Source organism: Ranitomeya variabilis, chromosome 3, assembly GCF_051348905.1.
Source record: "Ranitomeya variabilis isolate aRanVar5 chromosome 3, aRanVar5.hap1, whole genome shotgun sequence".
NCBI lineage: Eukaryota > Metazoa > Chordata > Amphibia > Anura > Dendrobatidae > Ranitomeya > Ranitomeya variabilis.
This window is the reverse complement of record NC_135234.1, coordinates 104,462,867-104,480,385: the sequence shown is the minus strand read 5'-3', so window position 1 is coordinate 104,480,385 and position 17,519 is coordinate 104,462,867. Positions and strand designations below refer to the sequence as shown.

The window sequence follows — 17,519 nt, the reverse complement described above, 5'->3', positions numbered from 1 at the left end:
CAGTATGCCTTCTCAAAAGTATCTTTAAAAGGGTCCATAATGAGAGTGATACAATAAATAATGGAAACATATTTGAAAAATGTTAATACAATTTGGATTCCTACTTGGATCAGAAGTACCATCTTACTACAATTTAACCCAGGACACCAGTTTTGGCTTCGCTTACAAACAGCTAAGATACTAACAAAGGTTGGTGCATTCATTGAGCAATGCTATGCGGCTCATCAAGGGATGTGGCTCTCTATCAGGACTAAAAATAAACTGGAATAAATCAATTTTATTCATGGTGGATGATGTGGGGGGTGATTTGGGTGATTTTACGTAAAGGGGTAGACTTAAGATAGCAGACCAATTCAAATATCTGGGGAAATTAATCTCTTTGCCAATTACAAATTACTTGCATTATAATCTGACACCGGTACTGGAAACTCTTAAGGGTAAGGTAGGGGCTTGGTCTAAGCTGCATTTGTCTGTTGTGGGTCGAGTTAATCTTATCAAAATGATTCTGATGCCTAAAATATTGTATGTTCTTCATAACTCACCTATCTGGATACCACGTGGGAAATTCAAACTGATTAACTCATTATTTAGAAGTTTGGTGTGGGGGAGACAGCACCCACGAATTAGGTTGGAGACGCTTCAGCGGCCTAAAGACGTGGGGGGTCTGGCCTTGCCTAATCCTGAGATATATTTCCTTGCGGCCCAATGTCAACAGTTAAAGGGCTGGGAGCAGGTGAAGTCCGCTAATGGGGTACAACTCTTAATAGAAAAGATTACCAAAAGAAGTCGGGTGGTACAGTGTTTAGAGGATGGCACCCTTGGAATGCTTGGGAAAATATATCCAACATTGCTTTTGATATATAAAATATGGGGAAAAGTCAAACATATTTGTGGGGTCACTTGTCTTACCAGGTTTTCTCCACTATGGTTTAATAATAATTTACCAGAATTTTTGGCAATGGGATGTCTGTCAGGATGGCAGGCTAAAGGGATTCGTTATGTTTATCAGATTTTAGAGCGACGGGAGTTGAAGTCCTTTTCCCAGCTGCAGTCTGAGTATGGCCTCGAGACATCCGGGGGTTATCAATATGCACAAGTTCGACATGCCTTTTTGGCTCAGAAAAGGGGGGATTGCCTCAAAATCCAAAGTGACTTAGTATTGGAATATATCTGCGAAGCAGGAACATCGAGGGGTGTTATCTCTTCCTTATATAAGGACTTACTCCATACTTATGGAGCGCCCCCCCCACCACCGCAGGGCCGAGGGGATACCCGGAGCCGGGCCTCTGGTTCTCAGTCTCGGGGTTGTCACGGTGGCTAGACCCGGTCCGTGGCCCTGTCCGTCAGTGGGGGACGTCCGGTGCAATAAGTGGTAGTAATGGTAGCGATGGAGCGGTACGGTTGTGGGGTGTAAGTCGCGGTAAATAACGAGGACACCAGGTTGCAGTCTCTTTACCTCTTTACTGGAGATCTCTGAGTCCTCAGTCCAGAACACGGTTCACCAGGCTACGCAAGTCCGGCCGGTCCAATGGCACCTCCAGAGTTCTCCTCTCAGGTGGAAATCTGTGCCTTCCTTCTAGCGCTATGTGTTGTAGTCCTTCCCTGCTGTGCTCACGGAAAGTAACCCCACAACGGTTGTGTCTGTTTCTTAAGTTCCCTCACAACTCGATTTGATGTTCCTCTGTAATCCACCCCTTCCCTGTATTCAGGTTGGAATGGCACCCGTTTGTCAGGTAGGCCTGGAGTTCTTCCGGGACCCTAGAGTCGCCCCTCTCCCGCAATTGCCCCCCAAGACTTCATAGGTGATATGTGGTAGACAGCCCGCCTGAGACCGACTGTCCTGCCGCTGTTTGGAGTATGGCTTGAAGCTGTATTCTAATCCACTCCCTCGGCGTTCCGGCCACCGGTATTGCGCCTCAGCAGGGTGCTGCCTCTTTCAACACAACCCCTGCTGGTATTCTCCTTCTGCTTGATCTCGTTTCTCACTCAGCACAATCTATCTCGCTTCTAGTCCTTTCTTGAATCCCGCCGCTTCCAGGAGCCTGCGCGGACCCGTTACGTTCTTTCAATGCCAAGCCTCTGCCAGGATCCCACCCCTGGCAGAGACCCTACAGTCTCTCCCTTCACAACACCCCCTGCCACAGGGTGTTGCTCCGTTCAATCCCGTCAGCGTTCTCTTTCTAACTTCCTGCCTGACCCCCAGTTTACCCACTATGGTGGGGAGTGGCCTAATGAATAGCACCCTTAGCTCCCCCCGGAGGCCCTGCTGTGAAACATATTGGTGTCTGTGATACCTGATTGGAGGAACTCCTTCAGTGCCATCGGACGCACCATGGCTCCCCTTAGTGGCAGAGCCACAGTACTGCAACGACCAGAACTCTGGGGCGCTGCACTCCCCCCTGGTTAAACACAGTACTCCGGGACTGGGAAGAAAAACAACAATACAGATTAGCAAAAAGACATACAATTTTGTTGAGTGCAAAACGATAAGTATACTTGAACAGGCTTCCCTTTATGGGAGGTGAGGACACTTTTAACGTTACAAACATGGTCAACATTATAAATTACAGGCTATACATAACTCCTGTTACCCAACCGGGTATTCTACTTAGTGCAAATTCTGGAACAATAAATTAACATTGCCTTTAAGAAACATACACTCTTAGTTTACCAAAGGCCTTCCTATAATCACATTACAGGGTAAGGTAACTTCACATTCTCCTACTTTGAACCTGCAGGACCGCCTGTCCCTATGGCACCAGACCTACTGCCTCTCCTTTCTTTTACAGGACCGCCCCGTTCAGCCAGGGCCTACTGCCTTTCGCTACTATACATAGTATAGACATAACATTCCTTTCGTTTAAAGAACTCTGAGCCCGCTCCACTCGGCTCCTTTAAGGACTCACTCTCTAACCCCTACGGGTTCTCTCTCTGTCCTTAGTAACAAAGTAACTTTCAATGGGGACGCAGGGTTGACCTTCTATCCTCACCTTCATCATTACTTCTTTTACTTTCAACTATGCAGACCTCTACATCTACCCCTACGGGCTCTCTGCATCTTTTCTTTCTGCAAAACATTATTTAAATTTCACATTTCAACAAATTCAACACATATAACTTAGCATGTAAAACAGTTACATTTCTTTTCAAGGCATCATTATGGCATTACTGTTCTGCAACAGTATCTCTCAAGTTCAGTTTCTCACATCCCCTTTAAGAGGGGACCAAGTCTTTCCGAGGTAGCTCGTCTTCTCAGCCTACCAGTCCATGCAAAGGTTCCGGTATGGTATCTTCGCAAAGTGTCTTTAACTAGAACCGGTAGGAAAGGTATCTTCACAAAGTGTCTTTGGCTCAAACCAATAGGGCAAATATCTTCGCAAAGTGTCTTTGGCTAAAACCAGTAGGGAGCACCTTTAAGAAGGTGCAAACTATTTACAAAAGAAGTTTGAATCATGCACAGTCCATGATCTCACAGTTTGTGTAACTTGGTGCAAAAACTTCAAGAAAAAGAAAAACAAACAAAGGGGATCCCGGGTCAACAAAGGGATCCATTAACCCTGGACAGGTTTAGCAGCAACTTTAAAAGAACCAACAGTAACTATTTACATTTTCAGGTTTCCGAGGTTTACTCTTTCTCAGGTGGCTCGGGCTCCTGCCCCCCAGCCGCTGTGGTGCCAGTGTCCGCGGTTCGAACGTGCAGATGAACTCGACTGGCCAACTCGGTGGCCGCAACCAGGCGCACCGTTGCGATGGTGACAAGATCGGGTGCTCCTGGGACCAGGTCCGAGGCGGTAAGGGTCGCGGCTCCAGACATACACCGCCGAACATTCCGTGCATACCACCCAAGCGGGTTCTGGTGGCGGCTGTAGGTCACTGGATCCCCCTTTTGTAACGGTTCTCCGCTTCGGCCACAACAGGGAGCCCTCACGTTACAATGCGCAACGAAAACATCAGTATCCAGCCCCGGCTCGTGTATGAGGCCCCACCCCCTTTTTACATGGTAGGCCAACACAGTGCCCCGCCTTACCGCGTCTCTGTCATCCCATGCCGGGGGGGGTTGTTGTACTTTCGATGGGCCCATCGACTCAGCTCCTTTCCGTCCTTTCCACTGCAGAATCAAGCACTGTCTATATTGTTCCCATGTAAGCACCGCAAGAGTGGACCCGTTCTCCCGGGATCCATCTGCTCTAAACCAGGGGGTGTCCCACCGAAGAACTACTCCATCTAAGCTCACATCCACAGGCTCCCCCACTCCAGTCGACAGCGGTGGCACCATCCTCCCCAGGTCATCGGGGGATAGCACCATTAGCCCTGCCGAGATAAGTCGCTCCCTACTGCGATAGAGGTGGGTCATGGAAGCGGGCTCGCGGAGGGGAGCAGGGACGTCGGCCATACCTGCGCCTAATATGGTTCCATCGGTGTCGCTCCGGTCCGTTAACGAGGACGCTGGAGTCTGCTGCAGCCCGGACCGGGGCTCCAATGGGATGCTCGGATTCGGCTCCGCTGGCTGTGGTTCCTCCTCCTCTAACTCCGAGGTCGGGATTGGTGGACGTAACTCCGCTGTCGGGTCCGCAGGCTTCCGGTCCATCTCCGGTGAAGAAGGGCAGGCCGGAACTGCTTCTTCCTCGCTCAGGCACTCGCCGTTCATCATCGCTGCCTGATAGTCGGTGGCAGTGCATGCACCTAGCTCCGCCATTTCTCCGAGGTCGGGCTTCTCCGTCACCCGCTTCCCGCCGTTGCATATCAAGGGGTGTTTCTCTTCTGCTTTGGGGCAGGTCATTCCTCTGCAGCCAGAAGTGCAGGGGGCGGTAGCCATTTCTCGCGCCACACTGGGAGTCTCCGCCCATAACACGCCCTCCTTCCCCTTGGGTGTAGCAATGGCGGCGCCTTTTGGCGGGAACTTTTGGCGGCTAATGGCGCAGCACAGTCTTACAATAAAGTACAGTCCAAGCACAACAAATCACAGTCTCTAGGCACACATGACCTGATTCTTCAGGCTTAAGTAGATCCTGTTCGTGACGCCAAGTTGGAGCGCCCCCCCCACCACCGCAGGGCCGAGGGGATACCCGGAGCCGGGCCTCTGGTTCTCAGTCTCGGGGTTGTCACGGTGGCTAGACCCGGTCCGTGGCCCTGTCCGTCAGTGGGGGACGTCCGGTGCAATAAGTGGTAGTAATGGTAGCGATGGAGCGGTACGGTTGTGGGGTGTAAGTCGCGGTAAATAACGAGGATACCAGGTTGCAGTCTCTTTACCTCTTTACTGGAGATCTCTGAGTCCTCAGTCCAGAACACGGTTCACCAGGCTACGCAAGTCCGGCCGGTCCAATGGCACCTCCAGAGTTCTCCTCTCAGGTGGAAATCTGTGCCTTCCTTCTAGCGCTATGTGTTGTAGTCCTTCCCTGCTGTGCTCACGGAAAGTAACCCCACAACGGTTGTGTCTGTTTCTTAAGTTCCCTCACAACTCGATTTGATGTTCCTCTGTAATCCACCCCTTCCCTGTATTCAGGTTGGAATGGCACCCGTTTGTCAGGTAGGCCTGGAGTTCTTCCGGGACCCTAGAGTCGCCCCTCTCCCGCAATTGCCCCCCAAGACTTCATAGGTGATATGTGGTAGACAGCCCGCCTGAGACCGACTGTCCTGCCGCTGTTTGGAGTATGGCTTGAAGCTGTATTCTAATCCACTCCCTCGGCGTTCCGGCCACCGGTATTGCGCCTCAGCAGGGTGCTGCCTCTTTCAACACAACCCCTGCTGGTATTCTCCTTCTGCTTGATCTCGTTTCTCACTCAGCACAATCTATCTCGCTTCTAGTCCTTTCTTGAATCCCGCCGCTTCCAGGAGCCTGCGCGGACCCGTTACGTTCTTTCAATGCCAAGCCTCTGCCAGGATCCCACCCCTGGCAGAGACCCTACAGTCTCTCCCTTCACAACACCCCCTGCCACAGGGTGTTGCTCCGTTCAATCCCGTCAGCGTTCTCTTTCTAACTTCCTGCCTGACCCCCAGTTTACCCACTATGGTGGGGAGTGGCCTAATGAATAGCACCCTTAGCTCCCCCCGGAGGCCCTGCTGTGAAACATATTGGTGTCTGTGATACCTGATTGGAGGAACTCCTTCAGTGCCATCGGACGCACCATGGCTCCCCTTAGTGGCAGAGCCACAGTACTGCAACGACCAGAACTCTGGGGCGCTGCACTTACCTACTGGGATATTCGTTTGGGGCGAGGGCTAAATGGGAAAGAGAGTTGGGTCATTTGGAGGATGAAATGTGGGAATCTGTTTTGGAATGGGTACCGAAGCTATCAATGAATGAGCCGTATAGACTTTCCCAGCTTTATATTGTACACAGAGTGTATACGTCCCCGGATGTCTTTTACAGAGCTGAGTTGAGACCCGATTCGGAATGCCCTAGGTGTAGGAATGATAATGCTGGAATGCTCCACATGCTCTGGTTGTGTCCGAGGTTGACTGTTTTTTGGTTAGTGGTTCTCAGCCGGATAGAAGGGGCATATAGATGTGTAATTCCAAGGGAACCAGTGGTGTGCGTGCTGGGATATGTGGATGAGATAATTGTAGATAACACATTGAAAATAGCAATCGCTAGACTGCTATACATGGCTCGGAAGGTCATAGCAAGAAATTGGATGAAAGAGGAGCCTCCCTCGAGGGGAGAATACATCAAGTATGCGGGGAAGGTCATAGCCTTAGAAAAGGGAGTATATCAGAAAAGAGGGAAAATGGTTCTGTATGACAAATTGTGGACGCCTTGGCTGGAATTGGGTTAGGAGGAGATTAAGGGAAAATGGGCCTGAGGAGGTTTCTCCTATAAAATAATGGTATATAAATTCATAGTGAAGGACATTATATTATACTAAAGTATATAATGCTACAAGACATGTAGGACGTGAGCTGTCTAAGTGGGAAAGGGGGGAGGGATGGGGATGAAGGGGTGTGGGATGGGTAAAGGGGGGTTAATGCTGGGGGGAATTGAAAAACACATGTGTTATTGTTAAATGTCTAATGCATTTTATTAATCAATAAAAATCTATTTGATTAAACAAAGGTTGGTGCATATTAATCCAATAAATGTTACACTGGTTTCTTAGTTTAGACTCTTGCACAGGAGACACACCTTATCCTGCTACAGTTTCACTTTTACTGTAGGAGCGCTGGTGCATATCTCTGTGTGCATTTATTACATATCTAACTATCTAAAGTTATTTTTGAGCTTGCTTAAAAATTATCGTACCCGGCAGCAAATCATCCTGTGTAAACAGGACTTGTGCTACCAAGAACAAGAACAGAACGATCTATTAATGGTTATGGGTGCATCAAAAGCACTGTCACTCTGTCTAAACATGCAATCGAAAGACCGCTGATTGGTAGTGAGTGTGTGATAGGAGTCCATGCTCTCCTAGTTGGCAGCGGGCCATAAGAATACTCAAAAGGTAATATCAATATACATAACAATAAAGAAAAAAACATTATGTAGCACTAGGGGCATAGGGGCACATATAGTCACCCTGCAGGGGCAGCGGGTCCATGGAGAGTCTGAAAACTGGGGTTAAGATGAAACCTTTGACTGAGTCATAGAGTGCAATGACACGAACAGACCACAAATGACTCTGCATGTGCTTTCTTCAGCGGTGTCTATCTTTACAGATGGGTGCAACAATGTCTACATTTAAAGGAGCATTCCCTTCTCCAATATGCTATCCCAATATGTAGTAGGTGTAATAGTAAAGGGGTTGTCCAGTCCAAATCAATAAGTCTGCAGTCACAAAGAGTGACTGCAGACTTGCGAATCCCCCAGTGCACACACTGTGTGCTGTGGGGATTCACCACTTTCTGAGCCGGGACCAGAGGGTATGTATGCGTTATACATACTCCCGGCCAGAGCCTGTCCAGTGGGCATGGCCTCGCTGCATACACTTGTATATAAGTGTATGGAGCGAGGTCGTGCCCACTGGACGAGCTCTGGCTTGGGGTATGCATAATACTCAGAAACCGGATAATAAAGGGCATGCACTGGGGGGATTCATAAGTCTGCAGTCAAACAGAGTGACTGTAGACTTATCGATTTGAAGCGGACTACCCCTTTAAATAATATTAGCAAATACCTCCAATTAGAAATTTAGTGTAGCTCTTTAGAGTCTCTATGTTACTCACCTCATATAGGGCATTGCAGTAGCTTAGGTATCCATGATTATGATCACTCATACAGTGACAGCTAGTTAGAAAGCTCTAAGTGGTCGTAACTATGGATACCTAAGCTATTACCAAGCCCTACATGAGGTAAGCGACATAGCGAATCTGAAGAACTATAATAAATTTCTAACTGGAGCTATTTGCTAATATTATTATCATTACACCTACTACATATTGGGATAGGATCTTGTAGATGGGAATACCCCTTTAACACAGTTTCTTAGCACAGTTTGCACACCATCTGCCTAGTGTCAATTTCAGGATGTCACTAAAAGAAAATGATGAAACTAATCAACTTCCTGCTTCTCCCTTCCCTTAGTGTCACCAAAGGGCTGGTGTGCTGCCCAGGCTGGAAACCGGAAGGACGAGAGTGCACAGCTGGTAAGAAAGTCTATCCGTAAAAGCTGACAGAATGACTTTATTCATTTTATTGTCTGTTAGTGGTCATTACTACTGTCTGGAATAAAGTGCTCAGTCCTCCTAATTATTATAGAGAATCTGTCACAATGACATCCCTTTCATGCTCTCACAGAAAGTTGGTCCTTGATCTCCAAGGTAATGCTTTCTATGTGGTCCTCAGCACAGGAAAGTAGCATAGAAGATTCCTCCTAGAGCAGAGAGGACATTTGTTGACTTACTGTGGTGGATTGACAGTGAGTTAGGGTACTGTCACACTCTGCAACTTTCCAACGATCACGACCAGCGATACGACCTGGCCGTGATCGTTGGTAAGTCGTTGTGTGATCGCTGGGGAGCTGTCACACAGACCGCTCTCCAGCGACCAACGATGCCGAGGTTCCGGATAACCAGGGTAAACATCGGGTTACTAAGCGCAGGGCCGCGCTTAGTAACCCGATGTTTACCGTGGTTACCAGCGTAAAAGTAAAAAAAAAAAAAAAAACAGTACATACTCACCTTTCGGTGTCCTTCAGGTCCCTTGCCGTCTGCTTCCCGCTCTGACTGAGTGCCACCGTAAAGTGAAAGCAGATCACAGTGGTGACGTCACCGCTGTGATCTGCTCTTACTTTCCGGCGGCACTCAGTCAGAGCGGGAAGCAGACGGCAAGGGACCTGAAGGACACCGAAATGTGAGTATGTAAGTTTTTTTTTTTTTTTACTTTTACGCTGGTAACCAGGGTAAACATCGGGTTACTAAGCGCGGCCCTGTGCTTAGTAACCCAATGTTTACCCTGGTTACAAGCAAACGCATCGCTGGATCGCTGTCACACACAACGATCCAGCGATGACAGCGGGAGATCCAGCGACGAAAGAAAGTTCCAAACGATCTGCTACGACGTACGATTCTCAGCAGGGTCCCTGATCGCTGCTGCGTGTCAGACACAGCGATATCGTATGGATATCGCTGGAACGTCACAGATTGTACCGTCGTAGCGATCAAAGTGCCACTGTGTGACAGTACCCTTAGAGATGATAATTACATGGCTGTGTCTCTTTAGCTGTCCTTGCATTGTAATAGATAAGGAGTCATGATTGACACATTTACTTTAACAAGCACTCCTCAGTATGCACCTTTAAGGGGCTTAAGGGGTTGAGCAAATAAAGAGAATTATGGTATTTTTAGAATAAAAAAAAATACCATATTGGAATGTACTTTCGTTATTACTCACACTATTCAAGTGTTATGCAGTCATCCTAAAGAACCGTTCCTTTTTTTTTCTCTAGAGGATAAAAATCCATCTTAGTCATATAATTCATGTCATATATTGTACACAAATAGTGTTAAAAAAGTGCACCTTATTGTTCATGTGCATCTTCCTAAAGGCCAAATTAAAAATAAAGTAACTTACTAATTGTCGTACTATTCATTACAAATGTCCTTATTGTTTGCCCCTGTAGAGTCTCTAGAATTCCTTCACATAGTTGGCTGTTCTGCAGCTTCCAACATATATTGAACAACACATTACTGCGGTTTGTGCTTCCTTTCTCTTTTATTGTCCCATTGAAAAGTTAAGTCATGGACTTTAGAAGGGAATAAAGAATGTCTACCGTACTAATATGTCAGAACAATATCAATTACTGGGAAGGTCACAACAACATGAAACTAGGAGCATGCTGCACAACGTATATCAGGTAGTCTGAAATGAACAAAGAAATAAATACTGCAGCCTAACCACTTAGAAATGTCGTGTGTACATAGCCTTTGTACATTAGGCTAGAGATAATCTATATAGGAAACATGGAATTCTTGTATAACTTTTCATCATGTGAGAATAAGATTTGTTTGCTGAAATCATAACTACTTTTTCAGATGGACACGTATAATATGCCAGTATGCTAGTAGTCATATTACCAATCTATTGTTTTATTATATATTATTTACAAACCCAAATAAAAAAAAATTGGGACGCTGTGTAAAATGTAAAGAAAACAAGAATGCAATCGTTTGGAAATATTTTATAGCCATATTTTACATAACATAGAACACAGATAAGAAGGCAAAAGTTAAAGACTTTTCAATTAAAGAGAACCTGTCATTTAAAATAACGCTATTAACCTGCATATATCTGGTTAATCTGTAGATTAAAAGCAATCTGACACTGGGTGGCATCCATTCTCAAAGCTTTGCTTCCAGAAGGAAGTGAACTTTATTCCCCTCGTTAGGCTTGCTCTTTCAGTCATAGGAGTGGCATTGTCATGGTTTCAGTCACCGCTCTGTGCATAGAGAGCGGTGACTGTAACCACACCCTCAGCACTGACTGACAGGCAGCTTTAATGCTCAGCCGGCTGACAGTCAGCGCTGGGGGCGCGGTTACTGAGTGCCAACACTCTCTATGCAGCATCTGAGGTTTCCATAAAGAATTTCAAATTTTTATTTATTTGACCACAGAAAAGTTTGAGTTGTTGCCTCAGTCCACTTAAATGAGCTTTGGCCCCGAAAAAAGGTAAATGTTACTGGATTATGTTGCTATTTTTACTCGCTTATATATCCCCATCATATTCCGAGGTGCTTTACAGATATTAACATCATTGTCCCCAATGAGGCTCACAATCTAAATTCCCTATCAGTATGTCTTTGGAGTTTAGGAGAAAATCTGAGAACTTGGACGAAACCCATGCAGACAAGAGGAGAACATATAAACAAATGTGACTTTTTCTTTGCAGTATACAATTTTCACTGGCATGGCAAACTGTGGTCATAGCTCACACAATGATTTCTGGAACTATTCCGGAGCCCAGTCAGTGATTTGCACTACCGAATCCTGCCTGTTTTTAGCACAGTGCTCACTGAGGGTCGATTATGTCCTTTCAATATTGACAGTCGGCATCGTCCCTTGTGCACATGGATTTCTCCAGAATCCCTGAATCTTTTGTACTGTAGATGGTGGGATATTCAAAGTCTTTCTAACTTTAAGTTGAGAAACATTTTTTTTAAATTGCTCCACAATTTTTAGATGCAGTTGTTCACAGATTGGTGAACCTCTGACCAGCTTTGCTTCTGAGAGACTCTGCCTATGGCCGGAGACACACTGCTGCGAGATACGGCCGAGTCTCAGCAAACAAGAAAAAAATGTAGCGCTGCACAGCCTCTGAACTAGGCGCAGATGAAACACAGTCAATTGTGGGTGTTAGCACTTCAGTAGCTGGAGGTGCTCGCATGAAAAAAAGCGTTCCAGTGTAAATACAACAAAGAGGATGCTGCAGCACTCACCAGGTAACGTGGTTCAATCCTTTATTGAAGATACAAAATCCATCACAGCGTGTTCACGGCTCGGGGGAGTGCGGACATGAAGGAAGTGAGCAGGGAAGGACAACAGCTGTTTCGCGCTATACCAGCGCTTCTACAGGTCTAGCAAACTGGGAAATGACGCCGGCAGAAGTAGGTGAGTCACACCTGGACCCTCCCACTGCAACCACGCGTCACTAATCCAGTATTGCAAGGTACACCTTGTGCAAAACATACAAACATGAATAAATTAATTACATCATGTTACAAACTACATATATAATTAAAAACAAGAAAAACCCTGAACAATATTAATAGAATCGGTAAAAGGGCCAACTATTGAAAATCCTTATTCTCCCATTGGTGGTCTCTAACACAGTCTTAGAATGGACCCAATTTGATTATAAGCAATATAAATGACAAGTTAAATGACAAACTGATCAAAGATCTCCTGGATAGCCGAATTCATACAGCATTTGTATAAAAATGCACCACAAGAAAATCAATTCATTCGGTAATAGATATTCATGTCTGTCCGCTGAAGGAAAAGCGAAGAGGCAAAACAAATAGAATAAGGAGAAACAAAAAAGAATAGAATAAACCAACACTCATCATAGGAATACAGACATGTCGGTTCTCTCATTGAAACCGGCAGCACCTGCTGCCTGTGTCTGCAGAATCCACCGCGCTTCTCGTCTCAGGAGAAGTCTGTGTAGGTCTCCTCCTCGTGCGGGTAATTTAACCCTCTCTATCCCTGCAAACGTGAGGACCTCCCATCCCATCATGTGTGTCCCTAATATGATTGATGAGTCTAGGTACACCTTTCCCTGTACGAATGGACCTGAGGTGCTCCCTGAAACGTACAAACATCTGGCGCTTGGTTTTTCCCACATAAAATCTCTTGCAAGGACAGAAAACGGCGTAAACGACATAATCTGTCCTGCAAGAGATAAACTGCTGGACTGTGTGTTGTACAGGACCTACATTAAGAACTCGCCCAGTGATGTGACTACTGCAAAAATTGCAATGGCCACAACGAAAATTGCCTTTTGGAGGCAATTGCTCCAACCAATTTGACCGTACATCTGATATCCGATTACGGACCAGGACATCTCTGATCCGGGTACTCCGTCTATTTGAAATCAGAGGGCCCCCTGCAGCCCTCCCTGAGAGATCCTTGTCTCGTTCTAAAACATGCCAATGTCTACAAAAAGAGGCTTGTATTGCTTGATCTAATGGGCCATACCTAAAGCAAAAGTTGAACCGTGGTTCATTAGTTTTTTTGGCTTGTGGGCCATCCTGCACCCGACTCCTAGCATCTTGCAATAGAGCATCGGGATAATCTCTATTCCGTAATCTTTGGCACAATTCCCCAGACTGTTGCTCAAAACCTTCTTGTGTACTATTTACTCTCCGTGTACGGAGTAGTTGGCTAAAGGGTAGGGCACGTTTAGTGTGTACAGGGTGGTAACTGTTATAGTGTAGAAGAGCTTTAGAGGCAGTAGGTTTTCGGTAAATGGATGTACAAATTTCCCCATCCTGAATTGTAACGGACACGTCCAAGAACTCTAATTTTTCTCTCCCAAATACGGAGGTGAAGCGCATCCCCATATTGCTGGTGACATTGAGATAGTCCACAAACTCTCCAAAAGCCTCCTCAGTTCCGTCCCACACCAGGAAGACATCGTCGACATATCTTAAAAAAAGTCTAATATGTTTCAGGAAGACGTTCCTTTCGGAGTAAACGAAATCTTCCTCAAAAACCGCCAAATATAAATTGGCGAAAGTGCATGCAACCGGGGTCCCCATGGCAGTCCCAGTGGTCTGGAGATACCAGGTCTCCAAAAAAGTAAAAGCATTGTGGGTGAGGATGAAAGTTAACCCCTCACATACAAAATCAATGAAGGCACCACTCATATCAGTAGTGTTTAAAACACGCCTGATAGTGTCAACCCCCAAACGCTGTGGAATGCTGGTGTAAAGATTGACCACATCAATGGATGCCATGGAGAACCCCGGCTGCCACGCAAAATCACGGATATGATTCAAAAACGAGTCAGTGTCCCTGGTGTAGGACGGAACAGAGCGGAGCAGGGGATGCAAAAGCCATTCTAAGTATTGGGAGAGCGGTTCAGTTAAGGATCCCAACCCTGACACAATTGGTCTACCGGGGGGGGTTGGGTGACTGATTTATGTACCTTAGGGAGGTAATACCAGTATGGCTTGGTCGGAAACTGTGGGAAAAGCTTCTCAGCTTTTTTCTGAGTTATAATTCTCCGTTCAACTGAGACCCTAAGAAAAGATTGTAATTCACTTTTAAATTTATTTGTAGGGTCACTCAGCAACCTGCAGTAGGTATCCCTAGCCGAGAGTTGCCGACCAGCTTCCAATAGGTATACCTCCCTAGGTAATAGTACAGTCTTACCCCCCTTGTCGGCCGGGCGTATGATGACATCAGACCAACCTGCTATAATGCGGCCCTTTCTGCGGCACATAGATTATGCGGTGCCCTTTTGTACACTAGTGCCTCAATATCCTTTAAAACTAAAGTTTCGAATAAGTCTGCCATATTTCCCGGAGATGTTTGTTGCATATATGTTGATGGGACACCCCCAACAAAAGGGGTGAGATCTTCAGGTGAAACCTCACTATGTAAGGTAACCTGCTCTCCCAGACCCATCAATAGAACGGCATCCTCATGAAAGTCGGCAAGTGCTTCCTCGGTAGGTCCCGCAAGGAAGCCTAAAGGTCCTATTTTACATGGGCGTTCTCCTTCCAGAACAGTGTTAGTACTGGTACCAGAAAGGAAGGCCTTATAGAGATGTATTTTTCTGATACCCTTAAATAGATCAATCTGAAATTCCGGGAAATCAAATTTATCTGGGACACAATAATTAAGGCCTTTGGCTAGTAAATTTAATTGCGCTGGTTCTAATATGCGATCCGTTAAATTAATAACGCAGTCCTCAGGTGGTACAGGTACTAATGTCCCTGTCTCCAGGAGACATTCTTTCTCTTGTATCTCCCGCTGGGTGTATATTCTCTGCTTCCTCTTCCCCCGACGAGTGCGTCTTCTAAAGGGGGTGCCGTAGTCACAGTTGCCTCAGAGGTCAATCCTTCTGTTTGTTCCAAGCTCATGGCTCCTCCTTCACTCAAACTAGAGTCTGACTCTGTTGTTAAGTAGTCTTTACGGCGATATTGATTCCGTTTTTTATATTTTCGCCTCTTGTTGTTTAATTGCCCCATATTGGAAGCAAATGTCCGACTCTCTCTTTGTTGTTTGTGCCAAGAAAAAAACTGTCCAGAATCGTAGTCATTTTTGTCCCGCAAAAATTTGTCTCTTTTTTTCTGCTTAATCTCAGCTTGAATTGGAATTAGTTTCCCATCCAATTTTTTGGTAAAAGACACCCATTGAAGCTTTGCTTCTGAGAGACTCTGCCTATGGCCGGAGACACACTGCTGCGAGATACGGCCGAGTCTCGCTGGTTAAAAGCAAGCTGTGGCACCTGCACTCCGGAGCAGAGCGTGCAGCTGCATAGCAATACATGGAGCTGCACGCTCCGCTCCGGAGTGCAGGTGCCACAGCTTGCTTTTAACCAGCGAGACTCGGCCGTATCTCGCACCAGTGTGTCTCCGGCCTATCTAACATAATTTTTTATACACAGTCATAACCTTTAAAAATTGACCCTATGGCTGTTTTTCACTTTCACTTTCACTATTAGTTTCACTTACTTTTCAAACCTTTTTTTAACCATGTCTAAACTTTTTTGTGATGTTTGTTGCCATCAATTTCTAAATAAGTTATTTTTTTCAAATGAAATGGAGAATGTTTGTGAGAGAAGGTGCTTGCAGTTTAGTTGGATGTAGGCCCCTGTGGAGCTGCAGTAGTTGCACCAATGATGTGTCCTTCCCTGATTCCTCTTATTATAATGCAATAATAATATAGTAATAAGGCAGGCAGTAATTCACAAAGCAACATGCCACAAACAGATATGGAGACTACTCTCTAAGATGTCCATATGCCCTGGTTGTGCTGTGTCATTTGCGCAGCAGAACTATTATGACTGACAGCAAGGCAGGGCCGGACTGGCCATCTGGTAATTGTGGTAAATGCCAGAAGGGCCTGTCTGGTCATGGGCTGCCTTGTCTGCTACATTTTAACAGAATCTGTGTTCTCAAGACACCCATACTGTTAAGATTTGTGACGGAGCACAAAGTCGCCGACTCCATCACTTACCCCAGCAGGCCACGGGTATCATTAGAAATATTGGTCTTGTAGTAAATCTTCCTTTCCTCCATCCAGGGTAATATTAGTAATATATCCCATCTGGTTAATCGGGATGGGGACAACAAGGGCCTGTGTGATTTCAAATGCCAGGGCTGAATTTCATCCCCAGTCCGTACCTGCAGCAATATAATGTATTAACACATTACGGTCTAATTCACTTTCCAACATGAAATAACCCTTTTAATATATTTATAAGAACTATATTGAATTGGACTCTTTTTTAATTGCGACTTTTCTTTCACCCCAGCAATTTGTGAAGGGGAAGATGCCTGCAAAACAGATGAAGTTTGCCTAAGACCAGGAGTATGTGGTTGTAAACCAGGTTTCTTTGGTGCTGATTGCTATTCACGTAAGTACAGCCACAGATTTGTAATCTATAAATGCAGACTTAGTTTACATGTATATGAGGCCTTGAAAAAGTATATTCACATGCGAAACGGCTGTAGGTAAAGTACACTTCCATGTGCCTGATATGCAGAAATAAATGAAGATGAATGCACATTTGATAAATGCTGTGGATTGTATCCTCTGAAATTGGCTTACATGTACATATCTGGTGTCATTCATAAATACTCCATACTCTACCATTCTAGAAATGTTGCCAAAAAATGGTATACCATCATCTGTAAATCTGCTGCACAATGCAATGTACTTTAGATCTTTAGGGTAAGGCTACTTTCACACTAGCGTCGGGAACAACCCGTCGCCGTGCGTCGGGCCGACGTTCCCGACGCTAGCGTGGTCTCCGCCGCACAACGGGGGCAGCGGATGCATTTTGCCCACGCATCCGCTGCCCCATTGTGAGGTGCGGGGAAGTGCGGGGAGGTGGGGGCGGAGTTCCGGCCGCGCATGCGCGGTCGGAAAAAGCGGACCGTCGGGAGCAAAAAACGTTACATGTAACGTTTTTTTCTCCCGACGGTCCGCTACCACACGCCCAAGCGTCGCAAAACGGACGCACCGTTTGGCAATGCGTCGCAAATGCGTCGCTAATGTTAGTCTATGACGAAAAAACGTATCCAGCAAGAACTTTTGCTGGATGCGTAGTTTCGGCAAAACGACGCATTTGCGACGTATTGCAGTTAACGCTAGTGTGAAAGTAGCCTAAGTTCACACAGCGCGTTTTTTAATGCAAATTTTCAGCTGCTTTTTACAGTACCAGCAAAGCTTATGAGATTTCAGAAATCTGATGCACACACATTGTTTTTTGTGTCATCAGGATTTTGTGCTTTGCTGCTTTTTTTGGACATAGAGCATGTCACTTCTTTCTGCGTTTTTGCTGCATTTTTCACCCATTGGCTTTGAACAGGTGTTGAAAAAGCACAGCAAAATCGCAGAAAAAATGCAGCAA

At 45.9% G+C, this 17,519-nt stretch overlaps 1 protein-coding gene across 1 annotated transcript in view; it reads left to right on the top strand.

Annotated features, from left to right (window-relative positions):
• Positions 1–17,519, top strand: part of SCARF1 (scavenger receptor class F member 1) — a 128,592-nt gene that overhangs the window by 17,737 nt on the left and 93,336 nt on the right. The window contains exons 2-3 of the mRNA XM_077294462.1: positions 8,519–8,580; positions 16,419–16,520. Of these exons, the coding sequence (XP_077150577.1) occupies positions 8,519–8,580; positions 16,419–16,520 (164 nt within the window). The remainder of the gene's footprint in view (positions 1–8,518; positions 8,581–16,418; positions 16,521–17,519) is intronic.